General features: G+C 39.2%; 1 protein-coding gene across 1 annotated transcript in view; it reads left to right on the top strand.

The window, feature by feature from the left end:
* Positions 1 to 12,484, top strand: part of LOC124285712 (uncharacterized transporter slc-17.2-like) — an 83,622-nt gene extending 71,138 nt beyond the window's left edge. The window contains exons 4-12 of the mRNA XM_046721988.1: positions 3,107 to 3,340; positions 4,282 to 4,369; positions 4,880 to 4,975; positions 6,779 to 6,903; positions 7,466 to 7,618; positions 8,013 to 8,145; positions 10,015 to 10,165; positions 10,690 to 10,780; positions 12,069 to 12,484. Coding sequence (XP_046577944.1) covers positions 3,107 to 3,340; positions 4,282 to 4,369; positions 4,880 to 4,975; positions 6,779 to 6,903; positions 7,466 to 7,618; positions 8,013 to 8,145; positions 10,015 to 10,165; positions 10,690 to 10,780; positions 12,069 to 12,293 — 1,296 coding nt within the window. The 3' untranslated portion in view covers positions 12,294 to 12,484. The remainder of the gene's footprint in view (positions 1 to 3,106; positions 3,341 to 4,281; positions 4,370 to 4,879; positions 4,976 to 6,778; positions 6,904 to 7,465; positions 7,619 to 8,012; positions 8,146 to 10,014; positions 10,166 to 10,689; positions 10,781 to 12,068) is intronic.
* The last annotated feature ends 2,645 nt before the right edge of the window (positions 12,485 to 15,129 follow it).

The following is a 15,129-nucleotide window of genomic DNA, read 5'->3' as shown; positions in this document are numbered from 1 at the left end:
AATACAGGAGCTGATAACTTTATAAATGACATTGAGTAAAGTGATAGGCCTCCAGTTTTTAAGTAGTGTTCTGTCTGTATTGGATTTTGGAATACAGGTGAGGACACCCCTTTTCACATTTGAAAACATTTCATTCTTAGTTGATACCTTTTTAACAAATCTATAAATCCATACTTTTATTTTTTCCTATTTTTTTAAAGAAATCCATAGGAATTCCATCAATCCCTGGGCTTTTATTATTCTTCATCTTATAATCAGCATTGCTAATTTTCTCCATACTGGTTTCTTTTTCAAGATTGTCTCTTAGTGTTTTGCTAAGAGTTGGAGTTTTTGTATCAACGCGTGATTCAAGAAGTCTTCCTCCTTATTCTGTTCCTTTACTTCATTAAGTATTGATTTACTGTCTGTAATTTCTTTGTAATCATTAGTTATCAATTTATTGATTGATTTTTTTAGAAAAATCTATTTTCCAGATGGCAGAAATATTTTGAAGGTTTTTCTCCTTCTTCGTACCAAAGAATTCTGTTTCGGATTTGTATTCCTTTCATTTCCTCATTTTTGATTTCTTCCATTTCTTTCTTATACTTTGATAATTCACTAAGAAGTTCTCAATCTATCTTTTGAAAGTTTTTTCGAATATTGTCCTCAACCTGTTTTATTTTTAGTTCCAGTTCTTCTGTATATTTAACTTTTTTTTTTATGTAGAATGAGAAAGATATAGTCTTTCCTCGAATTTTCATTAATAAAGTTTCTAGAAATAAGGAATCAGAAATTGTAAGATTAATATGTTTAATGTTTTTAAAATCATATGTTTTTTTCTGTTGAATATTCTTGAATAGTATCATTTAGGACAGTTCTGACTAAATTACCATATTCAGGGTTTAACAGTAAGGAACTATTAAACTTCCAATAGCCCCTTCCTCTTTCCTGTTTAAAATGTTCGAAAAGGTTAATGTTATTGTTGAGTGATCACTTTTATAGCCTGGCAGAATATCTGAATCCAACGTAATATCGCAAATGTCTTCTGATACAATAAAGAAATCAAGTCTGGCTTGTTGTCTTGGGTATTTTTTCCACCAGGTATATTTTCTAGATTTATCATTCAACTTTCTCCAAATATCAATAAGATTATAAGTTTCTATAAATTCTACTACAGTATTTCTCGATTTTGGGTTGTTTAGCATTCTTATAATTCTGAAGATCAATTGCGGGGTCAAGTCACTAGCTTCCAGTCTCCAACTAGTGCTACTTAATCATTTTCAAATTTTCAAATATTTTCAAATACATGTAGTTTAATATAAAATTGAGGATCATCATTATTAGGTCCATAGAGATTAGTTAGTGTAATTCCTTTATCTTCTATTGAAATATCAGCAATAATACAATTGCCATGTTCATCTATTAAGGTCCTATGTATCTTGTTATCATTATTAAAGAGCATTGCAACACCTCTAGAATTAGATTTAATAAGGAGCTATGATGGACTGTAAACCCCATTCATATCTCATGATATTTGAGGTAGATTCATCGAATATCTTGCAAGCATATTATGGAATATAATTTTTTCCTATATATATTCATCAATTCTTTTCTCTTAGATTTATTTGCAACTTCTCTACAATTAGTGGAGATTAATTTGATTTTTATATATTACTCATTGTCATTAAGGTTAATTTTCATAAGGAATGGTATCAGGACATGTCCAGTCTGTTAAGAAATTTTATCATTGCAAATTGAATGGTGACAGCACGTGGAGCCGCACAACTCATGTAAACAAAAGATCGCTACGCAAATTGAAATAGTGTTACACGTTTTAGGATATTCTCTCAGAGAAACTAAATCATTTTAACAATGATGTTTAATTAGACATGTAGACTCTTCAAAAATAAAAGTGTTAAGAAATATGTACATTATATTGAATGGACTGTGTAAGATCTGACGAATCGTCACATCTTTCTGGCCTGTGGGTACTCTGGATAGGAGAGTGATGTTATTCCTGGACAAGCCGAATAGCGACTCGTGCCCCTCTGGAAGGATTTCATATTGGCGTAGGAACATCAGAACTACTTTAAACAAGAACGATAACGCTACTCCTGTTTGATTCCAGTGGTACTTGATATCACCGAAGCACTCGAATGTTGTATTGTTGTTTTTGTTTTCGTTATTTATTTATTTTAAAGAATCAAACCTCTAAAACACCAACAACTAAAAGAAGGGGAAAATATTGGTAAAACACACATTCGAACGTAAATATTACCAGCTGTTCATCTTATATTTCCAAATGTATAATTCTAAATAGGGTTTAAGAATCACAAATGGAATTTGTTTAATTGCATTTGCAAATAAAAGAATCTTTTATCAGCTACATTAAATCCCAAAACACACTCAAAAATGACTTTCAAACATTTCTCAAACTGAACATTCGTGTGACCTTGCTGTCATACCACTTGTGGAATTTTTAAATGAACGCGCTGGAAAAAAAATATGAATAACCCCCCCAATAGTCAGACTAAAATATCCCCAGAGCTGTGACATATAAGCCACATGTTAAAGATTAAATTTGATTAGTAATATATTAACATGATATTATTGTTTTGAAACTCGAAGCGATATATAATTATATTTCATGAAGCGAACGTACAATCTCCAAACTAAGTTCCCAAGATTGTCAGAATACCCTTAGCCCCCATGAGAGCCGTTATGTAAACAATCCATGACCGTCAATGGCATTAGTCTTATTAAAAACTTCACATTAGGCAGTACAATTCTGATAGCTACGTTCTTTGTACTTTCAATGTGACGATATGTATTTTTCGTGATTTTTTAAACAATGTCATACTGCCATAAACGATTTAAGTACTCAAGATCAATCATTACGCGCGTTCTGATTGGTTTGTCGTATGTCCACACAAAACAAGCATCGGGAGGAAAACAGGTTTACTTGGAGGTTACGGAAGGGGCGAGTGGTGGCGAATGCCTCAAACAACCAGTTCTTGTTATTTTTAGCAACAAAACAATACTGGATGAAAACAGTGTTTTTGAGCGACAGTTTATGAAAATTTGATTTTTACAACTACAAATGCAGAGACACAAAATGTATTTCCAGCATGCGGAGTTCTACTGGTCCAAGACAGAACAAGCGGGAATTCTCAGCTCCTATTACTATGGTTACATGGTAGCACAGTTCCCCTCGGGACTGCTGGCTGCGAAATATGGCGGGAAATACGTCATGTTAACTGGGATGCTGATTGGCTCGATCGCCTCGTTGCTTCTACCAATCGGCGCTCGGACCTCCATGTACCTCGTGTATGTGCTGCGAGTGATTCTGGGATTGGCCATGGTAGGTGGGATAACATAGTTTGGATTGTAACACATATGACAGGCATGTATGTCTCGATTTAGTATTTTTATGTTTTGCTTGCATGTTGTTTAACGCCGCGCTCAACAATGTTCCAACTATAACGTGGTGGTCGAGACCGGACAATCCTCTCATCCATGACTTCACGAGCATCTACGTAACAAGGATACGATGACATGCATCACCCGAGTTTGACCACCTGATCTTTTCTGCCGCATGTACGACAAACACAGGATGCAGGGACCCGATCAACAAAACCTTCGTAACGTTATGACCTGTTGTAATTCTATAGTTTACCATGGGCTTAAGAATGTCGTAGAGCTACGAACGCTTCGTGGATTGGCACCCTGAAGATCAGTTCAGTTGTAAACATGATCTTCATCGAGCAATTACGTCTTTTAAACAGATCTCACACATTTAATGAAGACTGAGTGAAAATAGTTTTGACGTATTGAACCAATGTTCGGAATCGAGACCGAACCTTCGACGTTAACCGAATGCTTTAACCGCAAGGCTAAACCTCCTCTCCTGTTTGATGATTATGATGATGAAATTTGAAGTTGGATTGGTGGACATTAAAATCGGAACTCAAAATATAATTAGCACAGGCCACCATACATTTCGTTAGAACAAAGGAAATGCTTTCGATGAAGTATTGAATAAGTCACGGTGTTGATTCTTATACCGTTGTTTTAGATCGATGCTCATGCTGTTGATCACTGGATTGTCTGGTCCAGATTCGATTATTTACAGACCGCCGACATATCCCTGGTATATTGCTATGTGGGGTGTAAAACTAAACTCACTTACTCACTCACTTTTAGCTTGACTATTATTGACTCACCAACTTCTAGAATGCCGATCAAACATTTAACGAAATGATATTTTCAGGACTATGTCCTTTCTCGTTGCACTCTCCTCAGGGAGTCTATAATCCGACTGCGCAGGCCATGCTTGGTCGATGGGCGCCGCCATCGGAGAGGACTTTACTTGTAGCTATCTGCTACGCAGGTCAGTGCTGTGTTTAAGATGTCATTCAAATTAGAAACATTGCGGAGAAACGTCAAAGAGCATCACATGTTTAAACAACTGTATCTCAAAAGCCACAAGGAAAATGCATTGAAAATTCAACACAGTTTCAACACAGGCGGAAGTGAATTCGACCAAAGTACTGTTAACTTACTAATGATTTTATGATCAGCAAAATCATGGTCATCACCATGGAGTAGCCAACCTCTTATGGGGATGTTGCGATACATTTTTCCACGTGTATATCATAATGAATCGGAAAGTGTTATCATTTATACAAGTGTAAATTGACCTGGAAATACACCTTTTATGAATATGATTTTATTATTTAATTTATTTACAGGAAACTGTTTTGACAAAATAATAAAAATGGAAAATTCAGCCTTAAGGTAAGGAATTGTCCACAATCCACAGTGGATTCTTCGTCCATTCTTCGTTCTTTCATTGAAAAGTACCTATTAAAATGCACATAATGAATTGTTTTCTTCCCAGGTTTTCCGTTTGGAATCATAGCCACTTTCACGATATCAGGATTCCTGTGCATCTATGGATTCGATAACGGCTGGGGGTCCGTCTTCTATGTCCCAGGTATATAGGACAGCAAGAGAGTGTCAGATGGTCTGAGTAATTTCAAATGAACGATACATACATACAATACTGTTTTAAAAAAGGGTGAGAGGCAAGAAAAAGGGACAAAAGACATAACCCTGCAGGACACCTAGTATGAGAGAATGAGTGAGACATACACGCTATTAAAAGAGGGCGAGGGGCAAGAAAAGGGAGAAAAGCCATAACCCTGCAGGACACCTTGTATGAGAGAATGAGTGAGACATACACACTACTAAAAGAGGGTGAGAGGCAAGAAAAAGGGACAAAAGCCATAACCCTGCAGGACACCTAGCAGTACTGTGTGTCTGAATTGCGTCCCTTTGATATATCTGGACACTATGATCCAAAACCATGATTCGACCTGATTAACATGTTTCTATCTGTGTTTGTCATCAACACAACCGTGTTCGTGGATGTCAGTGGTAAAGGTAAGACCTGCAACACTTCCATCTTCCACCCTTGTCAAGCTGGCGCACCGTATTATAACTAAAATACTGTTTAAATCACTCACAGACTCACTGTGTAGGGTATGCCTTATATTGCTTCTGATCAATAATGTGAGCTACTTAACGAATCTTGAGTTTTGCATCAAATCAATGATACTTCATTTTTAAAATTTATCTCAAACTGAAAATCGGTATTCTTTCATCCGTTTTAACCAAAAATGGGAACTGTTTCGCTTTAAACGTAATGTATATGTGGCCCTATACATGTATAGTGAAACCCTGACAAGTCTACTCTTAATCGTAATCTAACATTCAGCATTGACAATTTGAACGTAAAAAATGTCTTGAAAAGCGTATTCAGCAAAATAGCCGAATACTGGTTAATCCAGACGACATCAGAGGGAACTCATTGTCCGACTTAAATGGGTTTCACTTTGTAGAAAAGACACAACATGTTCACGTGTGTGTTGTGAGGTAATTTCATAATGCCATGTAGAGAGAGCATGTTTTATTACACATGTTCTGATATTGTTCTGAATATCTCTATTAGATAATTTTAGTTAAGTGAAACAGGTGTAGTTTAACCAGCTGAAAGTTATCCAACGAGTGTCGTCTAACCAAACTAGATTATTCAACGATAGTAATCGACGTCATAATTCCGAACTTTCTGTTGCCACCTCGATATTATGAATTAACATTAACTCCATTCCGACATTTTTTTTACCCAAAATGTCAACCAAACAAAATATTAGGTTTGCGGATAGTTCTGGGGATTAGTATTATTTTGTAATTGAATATTTTTAATTGTGTATTTTCATTTATAGAGTAGTCGTGACAGAGTTATCTCCCTTTCGTTTTATTACATCCGGCATCGTCTACTTGATTTGTCATCAGGGATCACACTGTTTGCCCGTCCTGCGTGTAATAAATGGATCACGAAATTCCTGGATGTTGAATATCGACAACATTCCAAATCAATATTTATGAAAAGGTTTGATTTATCACGAGCGAAAGCACCAACTCGTTTTGTAATCTCTCATCCTCGATAATCTCGAGGGTGTACGTTCCGATAAATCTCCGCTAGTACCCTGGATGCATCTACGGCTCCGCACGATCATTGTATTACCCTTATTACCCTTCGGGTGTCTAGGCTGGGAAGTTGAGCGTACCAGGAAGGAACGAAGGTGGAGACAGCAAAGGGAGGTAATACAATTATCGGACCGAGTCGTAGATGCATCCAGGGTACTCGTGGAGATTTATCAGAACGTATACGTACTATAGATTATCGAGGATGGTAATATCTGTGTATCTGACTAGCACGCCTCCATGCCTACAGGAGCTATAACACTGTTATGGTGCTTCCTGTGGTGGCTAACGATCGCCAGCACGCCGGCACAACATCCTCGGATCTCCAAGAGAGAGCGGAATTACATCATACGTAGTTTAGGAGAGAAAACGCAGGTTCGTAATATTTCTAAACGATGTCATGATGATTCTGTTTTTATAACTCATTGAACAAAACATATGCATCAATGAAAACTTTTAGGTCATAAGCACTTTTTCATCATCTGAATTGGCACTCTTTGTCTAATTATACACTGAAAAATGTTTTCGTCATTATATATTCTATCATTCTTCATCATAATTATGTTTCTATAACATTAAAATTCATTTATTAAACAATTGTATCCACATAATTGTCTTCATATTCAATATCTTAGTCAGGTGGTCAGGCTCTTTGACTTGGTTGACACATGTCATCGTATCCCATTGTGTTTTACGCCGCACTCAGCAATATTCCAACTATATGGCGGCGATCTGTAAATTATCGAGTCTGGACCAGACAATCCAGTGATCAACATCATGAGCTTCGATCTGCGCAATGGGGAACCGATGACATGTGTCAACCAAGGCACGCAAGCCTGACCACCTGATCCCGAAAAACACAAGTATGCATTACAGTTTACCATAATGAGGAGCAACCTTCTTTTCACCATTAACTTGCCATTTATTTAATTATTAGCGGAATTACAAAACGCCATGGTCGGACATCTTAAAGTCAAGGGCAATGTGGGCGTTTGTAACGGGACATATCTGTCTCGCGTGGCTACTTTACATTCTGACTACCAACACACCTACGTTTCTTAAAGAGGCCCTGCACTTCGATATAGAAGAGGTACGCACATTATCTTCCGTCTAATGTTGTATAATGCCGCACTCAATATTCTACATGTATCGGGGAGTTGTGATATGAGGTTGTTTGGGTTTTAATGGCCTTGCTCCAAGACTTTACTGAATGCTGAGCCCATGAATGTATAGTAATTCTATCCTACAAAAAGGCAAATCTAGATAAGCGGACAGTACACCCAGTTTTATATTTATTATTTTTAAGAAATTATCATTTAAACTATTAATTGTTACCTAAGAGACTTGTGCAAGTTAGGATTTTAACTCCGCACACAGCTGAATGACGGCGGTCTGTATTTGATCCTGTTTTATTTTGCCATTGTTGCTTAAACATGTTGATTTGTTAAGGCGAAAAAGATGCGAATACTATTCTTGTCGTCTAGAACGGCTTGTTGTCTTCGGTCCCCTCGCTCTGTCAATTCGTGTTTGGGTTGCTGGGTGGTCATCTCTCCGACTTCCTCCGGTCAAGGAAATACCTCAGCACTACATCCGCTCGGCGGATATTTCAGACAAGCGGTGAGTGTGTGAGGGAGTAATCCAAAATGAGAATGGATTAACGTTGGTTTTTTGCCTCTTCCAAAAACCTTATATAGCGGGGGAAACCATAAGAAATGTTTCCACCCACCTGACAATTTCACGTTGTCACAGCGTTATTCTGTAAACTCTCATTTACGTTATCAGAACGCTGTGGCCTGACATTGTGAATCGTCAGTTTTACGGGACGTTATTTGATGGTAAACTATTTTACGTTGTCTTACTTTCTATTCGTTAATAGTTGAATAGTTTGCTCAGTAGTGAACAGAACAGAAACAAAGCAGAAATTCACTTCAATATTTATTAGTCAATTTGTATGTTGTTTTGGTCGTGTGTTTTCTGAGGCTGTAGCTGAATAGCGACGAAAGAATCTCAAAGTGAAAAGTTTTACTATCGTGACACCAAGTTATACGAAACGTTGTTTTAGCGTTGTGAGGAGCCCAAAGCATAACGTTCCCTCAACATATATTTGCAACTTTGTTATTACGTTGTGACATAACGTTATAAAAAGACGTAAAACTAACGTTGTCCTGACGTTACCAATCTACAGCCCTCCCAAAACGTTGTGTGTTAGCTGGGCATGTGGGAATCAAACTAGAGCAGTCGGCATGAAGTGAATACCTTAACTGCTCCGCTACCCTATCGTTCTTAGGGTCAGTGTTGAGTGCATTGCTCAATCTACCGGTCAGTTTTCAGTTTATTGGTAATGCGTTTTACTGACATCTGTTAAGAAACAGAAAGCAAAAAAGAAAATGAAACATAACATGGGGTTGAGGTTCATACATACAAATAAAATGCAACTTTTCTACTTTGCTGTATTTCATTTTACTTTTTATTTATTTCTTAGGAAAGGGTTAAAACTTCGAACGCTGAAAATGTTTCAGAGGCGAACCGATCCAGGCACTGGAGCTTTATTATATATGAGCTAATACAATGGGATTCATTTGCAAATGTTAGGCATTTATTTCTGACGAACATATAATTTGATAAAGGAGTATCAGATGTCATTATTTATCAATGACGGGCCACCCATTGTCTTGTAAAGGGTACACAAGTTGGGTGGTCGTATACCACGATGTCACAAAGTCACACTGTGTTGTGTGACGTCATTTCCATGTTACGTCATAATTGACGCCGTTCGAGCTTTCAACTCTCCTACTGTCACATCTTAGTCGATTTGTCACCGAAAATAAGTGTTGTCTTAGTTAATTCGTAAATTTAAAGTTGTCACGTGTCATTAGCTTGGAACACCCCTCGACATTCAGTGCAGAACAGACCTGTGAAGATCCGGGTTAGATCTAGTGTTCAGCATCCCATGCTTGTTGTAAGAGGCTCGGTCACTTGGCTGATCCGTGTCATCGTTTTCCAATTGCATAACCCGTGATGGACCGGGTTAGAATATTGATCTTCAGTAACCCATGCTTGTCGTAAGAGGCAACTAACGGGTGGATCGGTTGGTCAGGCTCGCTGACTTGGTTGACACATGTCATCGGTTCCCAATTGCGCAGATCGATGCTCATGCTGTTGGTCACTGGACTGTCTGGTCCAGACTCGATTATATACAGACCGCCGCCATAAAGCTGGAATATTGCTGAGTGCGGCGTAAAACTAAATTCACTCACTCACTACAATTGCAAAGATCGATGCTCATGATGTCAATCACTGGAGTGTCTGGACCAGACTCGATTATTGACGACCACCGTCATGTAGTGGCCATATTGGTGTGTGTGGCGTTCAACAGCAAACAAAAAAGTTCAAATGAGTACTTGTACAATTTGCTGTTAAAATCCCGTTCATCCCGCTCGCGACAGAGACCTGTTCAATCAGAACATCTTGTTTGAATGTTTGCAGCATTCCTCGGGGCAGGTAGCTGCTTGATAGGCACAGGCTTTATGGACGCGGAGAGACGTTATTACGCAGTATTTCTGCTATCGGCCGCGATGTCATTTTTGGGTTTGGGGTCGTCAGGGGTCCTCGTCAACACTACCGACTTTGCTTCAAGGTAGGTATACATTTTAGGAACCAGGGTCCCGATCCAAAAAGCATTCATAGTTCTGTGGCATTCGTAAGCTTACAGTAAACTATAGAGACAGGTCATAACGTTACGATCGCTTAGTGGGTCGGCACCAAGCTCCTTATGCGTGTATCGCGGGTTTCTGAATACAAACGATTTTGAACGACTTTAGGAACTGCAAATAGGTTAAATATTCTTAAAAAAAGAGCTTAATCGGATTGCTATAGGCACCCGGTTGCTTCAGAATATTGCATAAAAAGATCAAGCTAAGTTTGGTTTGTTATGAGCAGACAATGGTAGGTTTCACATCGAGATAGTTTGAAATAAGAGATCTTTCCGGGTTTTGTTCACATTGAAACGAAGATTCGGGAAGGGAGACTTGAAACACAGAAGAAAACATGACGAACAGTCTTACTGAATACCCTACACTCAAGAACGCTTATAACTGAGCATGCCTATTATTTGTAAAACAAATGGATACGAACTAAAACAACATCGAATTTCTGTTACAGATACGCTGGAATATTGTTTGGCTTTTCTAACACCATTGCAACAACGACGGGGATGTTAGCACCAATCCTTGCGGGCGCCCTAACACCCAATGTAAGTGTCCGGGTATGCTAGCACCTCTCCTTGCCGGCGCCCTAACACCCAATGTAAGTGTCCGGGGATGTTAGCACCTCTCCTTGCCGGCGCCCTAACACCCAATGTAAGTGTCCGGGGATGTTAGCACCTCTCCTTGCCGGCGCCCTAACACCCAATGTAAGTGTCCGGGGATGTTAGCACCTCTCCTTGCCGGCGCCCTAACACCCGATGTAAGTGTCCGGGTATGTTAGCACCTCTCCTTGCCGGCGCCCTAACACCCAATGTAAGTGTCCGGGTATGTTAGCACCTCTCCTTGCCGGCGCCCTAACACCCAATGTAAGTTTCCGGGTATGTTAGCACCTCTCCTTGCCGGCGCCCTAACACCCAATGTAAGTTTCCGGGGATGTTAGCACCTCTCCTTGCCGGCGCCCTAACACTCAATGTAAGTGTCCGGGGATGTTAGCACCTCTCCTTGCATATCACAGATGGAAACGTTCTCAACTCGAGGCACCGTACTTCTAGTTCCATGGAGACTACTAGATGTTCAATTGTCAAATTGTCACGCAACTGTTTCATCGAGATACACTCTTTGTAAGTTAAGAAAGTAAGCAGTCGGATACGTAGAGCGGATACGTAGAGCGTTACGAATTCATCGTCCTTAAGCACCCCTCCAACCCGTTTTCAAACAGTATGTCAGTTATATTAGACATCGCAGGAAATGTACATCTTTAAAACGTTTACCACTTTGTTAAAATACTAACACGGGTATGATTTGTTATTTATTATTATTATTGGATATTTATATAACGCACATATGCTCGCACTAGTGCATGCTCAAGGCGCTGGTATTTTTTCCCTCGAACATTGAATGCCAATCTCAACAGCACATTTTATTATCAATCTCAGCTCCCTGGGGATCATACAACTCTTGCTGCCACAAGGCGCACCGAGTTATTATGGCTTACCCATCCTTACGAGGTGCGCATTCACAGCTGGGTGGACTGGGACACATAGTCACAGTACTTTGTCCAAGTTTACGGCACGTTGCTGTACCCGCAACTAGGTGTTTGCACGTATTCATGTGGCCACCATCTGGTCATATACCAACGGATTCGTGGGTTCTTTTAAGTGCACAGGGTTGTGTACTGTACACTGAGGGTTGTGATAACACTGATCCAAGGATTTTACACCCGGTCACAAGTGGGCTCGATCCCGGCACCTTATGCTCACTGAATCAATAGCCTGGCGCCTTGGCCACTTCGCCCACAACGCCTCCATGATGTTAATATAATATGTATGTTTACAGAAAACCCAGGAAGAATGGCGGAATGTCTTCTACGTGTGTGCTGGAGTCTGTGTCCTGGGAACTGTGGTGTTCGGAACAATGGCCCAAGGGGAGCCGCAGCCTTGGGCCGAGGAGAAGACGGAGGTGGTGGTGGAGGAGGGGCATGGTGTTCCTGGGGGCTCGAACAAAGATGTCCAAAATGCCAAGCTTGAACAGAACACGACATACTGCTCAACCCATCTATAAATGGTGGTTCAGACAGTCCTGTTCAAGACATTCTAGGGTATTCTAGGACATTCCAGGACATTCTTCGTCCACAGCTCGACCATTTTCTACTTCTTGGAATATCCAAATATATCTCAGCTCGTTGGGGATATATCGAGAAGTAACGTGTAGATAACTAGTAACCAACAATAAAAATGTAATGTCGTTGCTTATTGAACCTTGTCTTCAATCAACGAACTATAACGATGACAAGAAGCTGGTTGGATTTGAATGGCCGTAGATCCATCTGTGTTTTTGGGAAAAAGCATCAAGCTCTAGGTCAGTGGCACTTTACCTGGATCTTCTCCTTCTCACATGTTTCACAATAGTTAATATAATCAGAGTCATGTTTTGCCCGTATGTATGTACATGAACTGGAGATAAAAATTCTCAGACACTCGGTATGCTCGTAAACGGTAATTACATCCTCATCACCGGATTATCCACGGAGGAAGGTATTTGAACTTAATGCATGTCAGGTTGACTTAAATAGAATATCCACAAAGTGTTTCTTCCTGTCTATTCCCAAATAGAAACAAAAATGTAACACAAAGAAACCAACAAATAATGAGGAAATGAAAAGAAATGCAATTGTATTCTGAAATTGAAAAAGAAATATCTTACGTGTTGAACCCCATGTTGAAACTAAAAGGTTAACTGCGAATTAGTCCGTAAAAGAACCAACAAACAGCAAAGAAATAGCTCCAGTTATATTTCATTGTGATTCATAAACACACGCTCTGCCATCGTATCGAATTGTGACAATCACTGGATTGCTGGTTCAGACCCGATTTGTTTACAAACAACATCAGAGAGCTGTAATACCTCTAAAACATGATATAGTCATCTTCTCATGATATAGTCACAATTGTACAATCGACTCTGCTTTTGGCAGAGATTTCTTATGAATGTGGAAAGGGTTTTGTCGCTTCTATTTACATAAGGGAAAATAGAGATTATCAACCAAGAGTGATTCCGTATCAACTGATATCATATATTACGAATAAAAATTGTATTATGTGAGCCTTATAATTACTCTAAAAATGAAGCAATTTATATCGAGAAAATCGAGCATTCGCGTCAGAATATTTAGCGGTACACCAAGGTGAAGGTCATCCTTCACACACACACACTAACACACACACACACTAACACACACACTAACACACACACACGTAAACTCGCGACGATGTCATCAATGAAATGTTAACGTATGAGGATTCGCATGGCGTGTATGGAATTTTGTGAAAGTAGTTCGTGTATTGACCTAATTTGCTGTGCGTCAGAGGAGGGTTCTAGTTCATTCAAGCACACAAATATAGCACAGCACAGCACCGCACAGCACAGCACAGCACCTAACTGACTCTGCAGTATAACACAGAAATGAAAGTACAAAATATGGTGGTGGTACAATTATTTGACACTGTTGATAATTTCACTTCGACAAAAGGAAACTTGACAAGGGAACAACTTGAATTTTTGGAAAATATTTGACACAAACCAATCCATGCTGAATCCCAACATGTGGAAGAATGGTTGCCGACGACAAAACGTTTAAAAAAAGAAACGTTGAACGTTACACTCACGTTTGTAGTGAATTGCTACATAAAATGTACGTGCATCATGAAATTGTGTATCACCCCGAGCTGAAGCCTATGACTGTAGGCTTTAAAAAGCCAAATCAACGGTACTCCACATGCATTGTTTTAAGCCACTATATACGACAAAAGAATGCCAAGACAGACAGAAGCCCAACGACACAACGACACCGGCCATTTACAAAAATATATATTTGTATAACTTTGCTATTAAGTTACTCATGCTAATATATGTATAGCGCCAATATCCAGCCCAGGTGCTAAAAGGCGCTGTGTTTAAAGTTAAAGACATCACTGGACCTTCAGTCTCTTTCTGAAACTTAAATTGTACAAGAATACATAATTGTAGAATCTTTTTTTTTACTGTATATATAACAATATTTTGGAATACCTAATAGAAATATGAAACCCTTTTGATTTCAAGAAAGGACAGCCGCTGGCGTATATTTGCACTTTCGAACATTGGTCAAATGATGACATGAATCTGTTAATTAATAACGGCGTTTAACGTCACTTTGCTCTTTACGTCATTTCAAGGACACCATACTTCAGCTTAATAAACTATGATGTCACCCTCATTACTATTCAAATACACAAATTCCGCAGTCACAGGGGCACGCATACAATGAAATGACATTACCACTGACCTAGTAGACGTGCATGACCAAGGTGATCCGGAATCATCTGGTAGTTTGAAGTATCAACTGGCTACGATGAGCTCTTTTGTATGTCAGAGTGAAGAAAAGTGTGCCTGGGCATAATGTGCGTGTGTTGGCTACACTAAACTGTCGCTTTTTTAACAAAATGTATTTTTGCTCAAAGTTGGAAGCCGAACATTTAAAGACTTAAATACAAATCTGGATATGTGTTTGACTTACATCTGTATTATAGTTTGACGTGTTTGACTTACATCTGTATTATAGTTTGACCCTGAAAAGCCCTAATAGCTTGGTATTTGCATTCTGAATTGACGGTGGGTGGTAGGGAAGCCAAATGGTTAAAGCGTCCTCTCATCACTCTGAAGACTCGAGTTTCCACATGGATTCAATGCGTGAAGCCCATATCTGGTGCTCCCGCCGTGATATTGCTGGAATATTGCTAAAAGTGGCGTGAAAGCATACTCACTCTGAATTGACGGAAGACAAGGGTTGCATGAAGGCTTATCATCAGTCAGGATCGGAACTAAATTAGGCAATGCATATATTGTGTTTTCCATATGT

Source organism: Haliotis rubra, unplaced genomic scaffold (assembly GCF_003918875.1).
Source record: "Haliotis rubra isolate DU_JTF1 unplaced genomic scaffold, ASM391887v1 Scf367, whole genome shotgun sequence".
Lineage (NCBI taxonomy): Eukaryota > Metazoa > Mollusca > Gastropoda > Lepetellida > Haliotidae > Haliotis > Haliotis rubra.
Note: the sequence above shows the minus strand (reverse complement) of the source record. Positions and strands in the feature narration are given on the sequence as shown.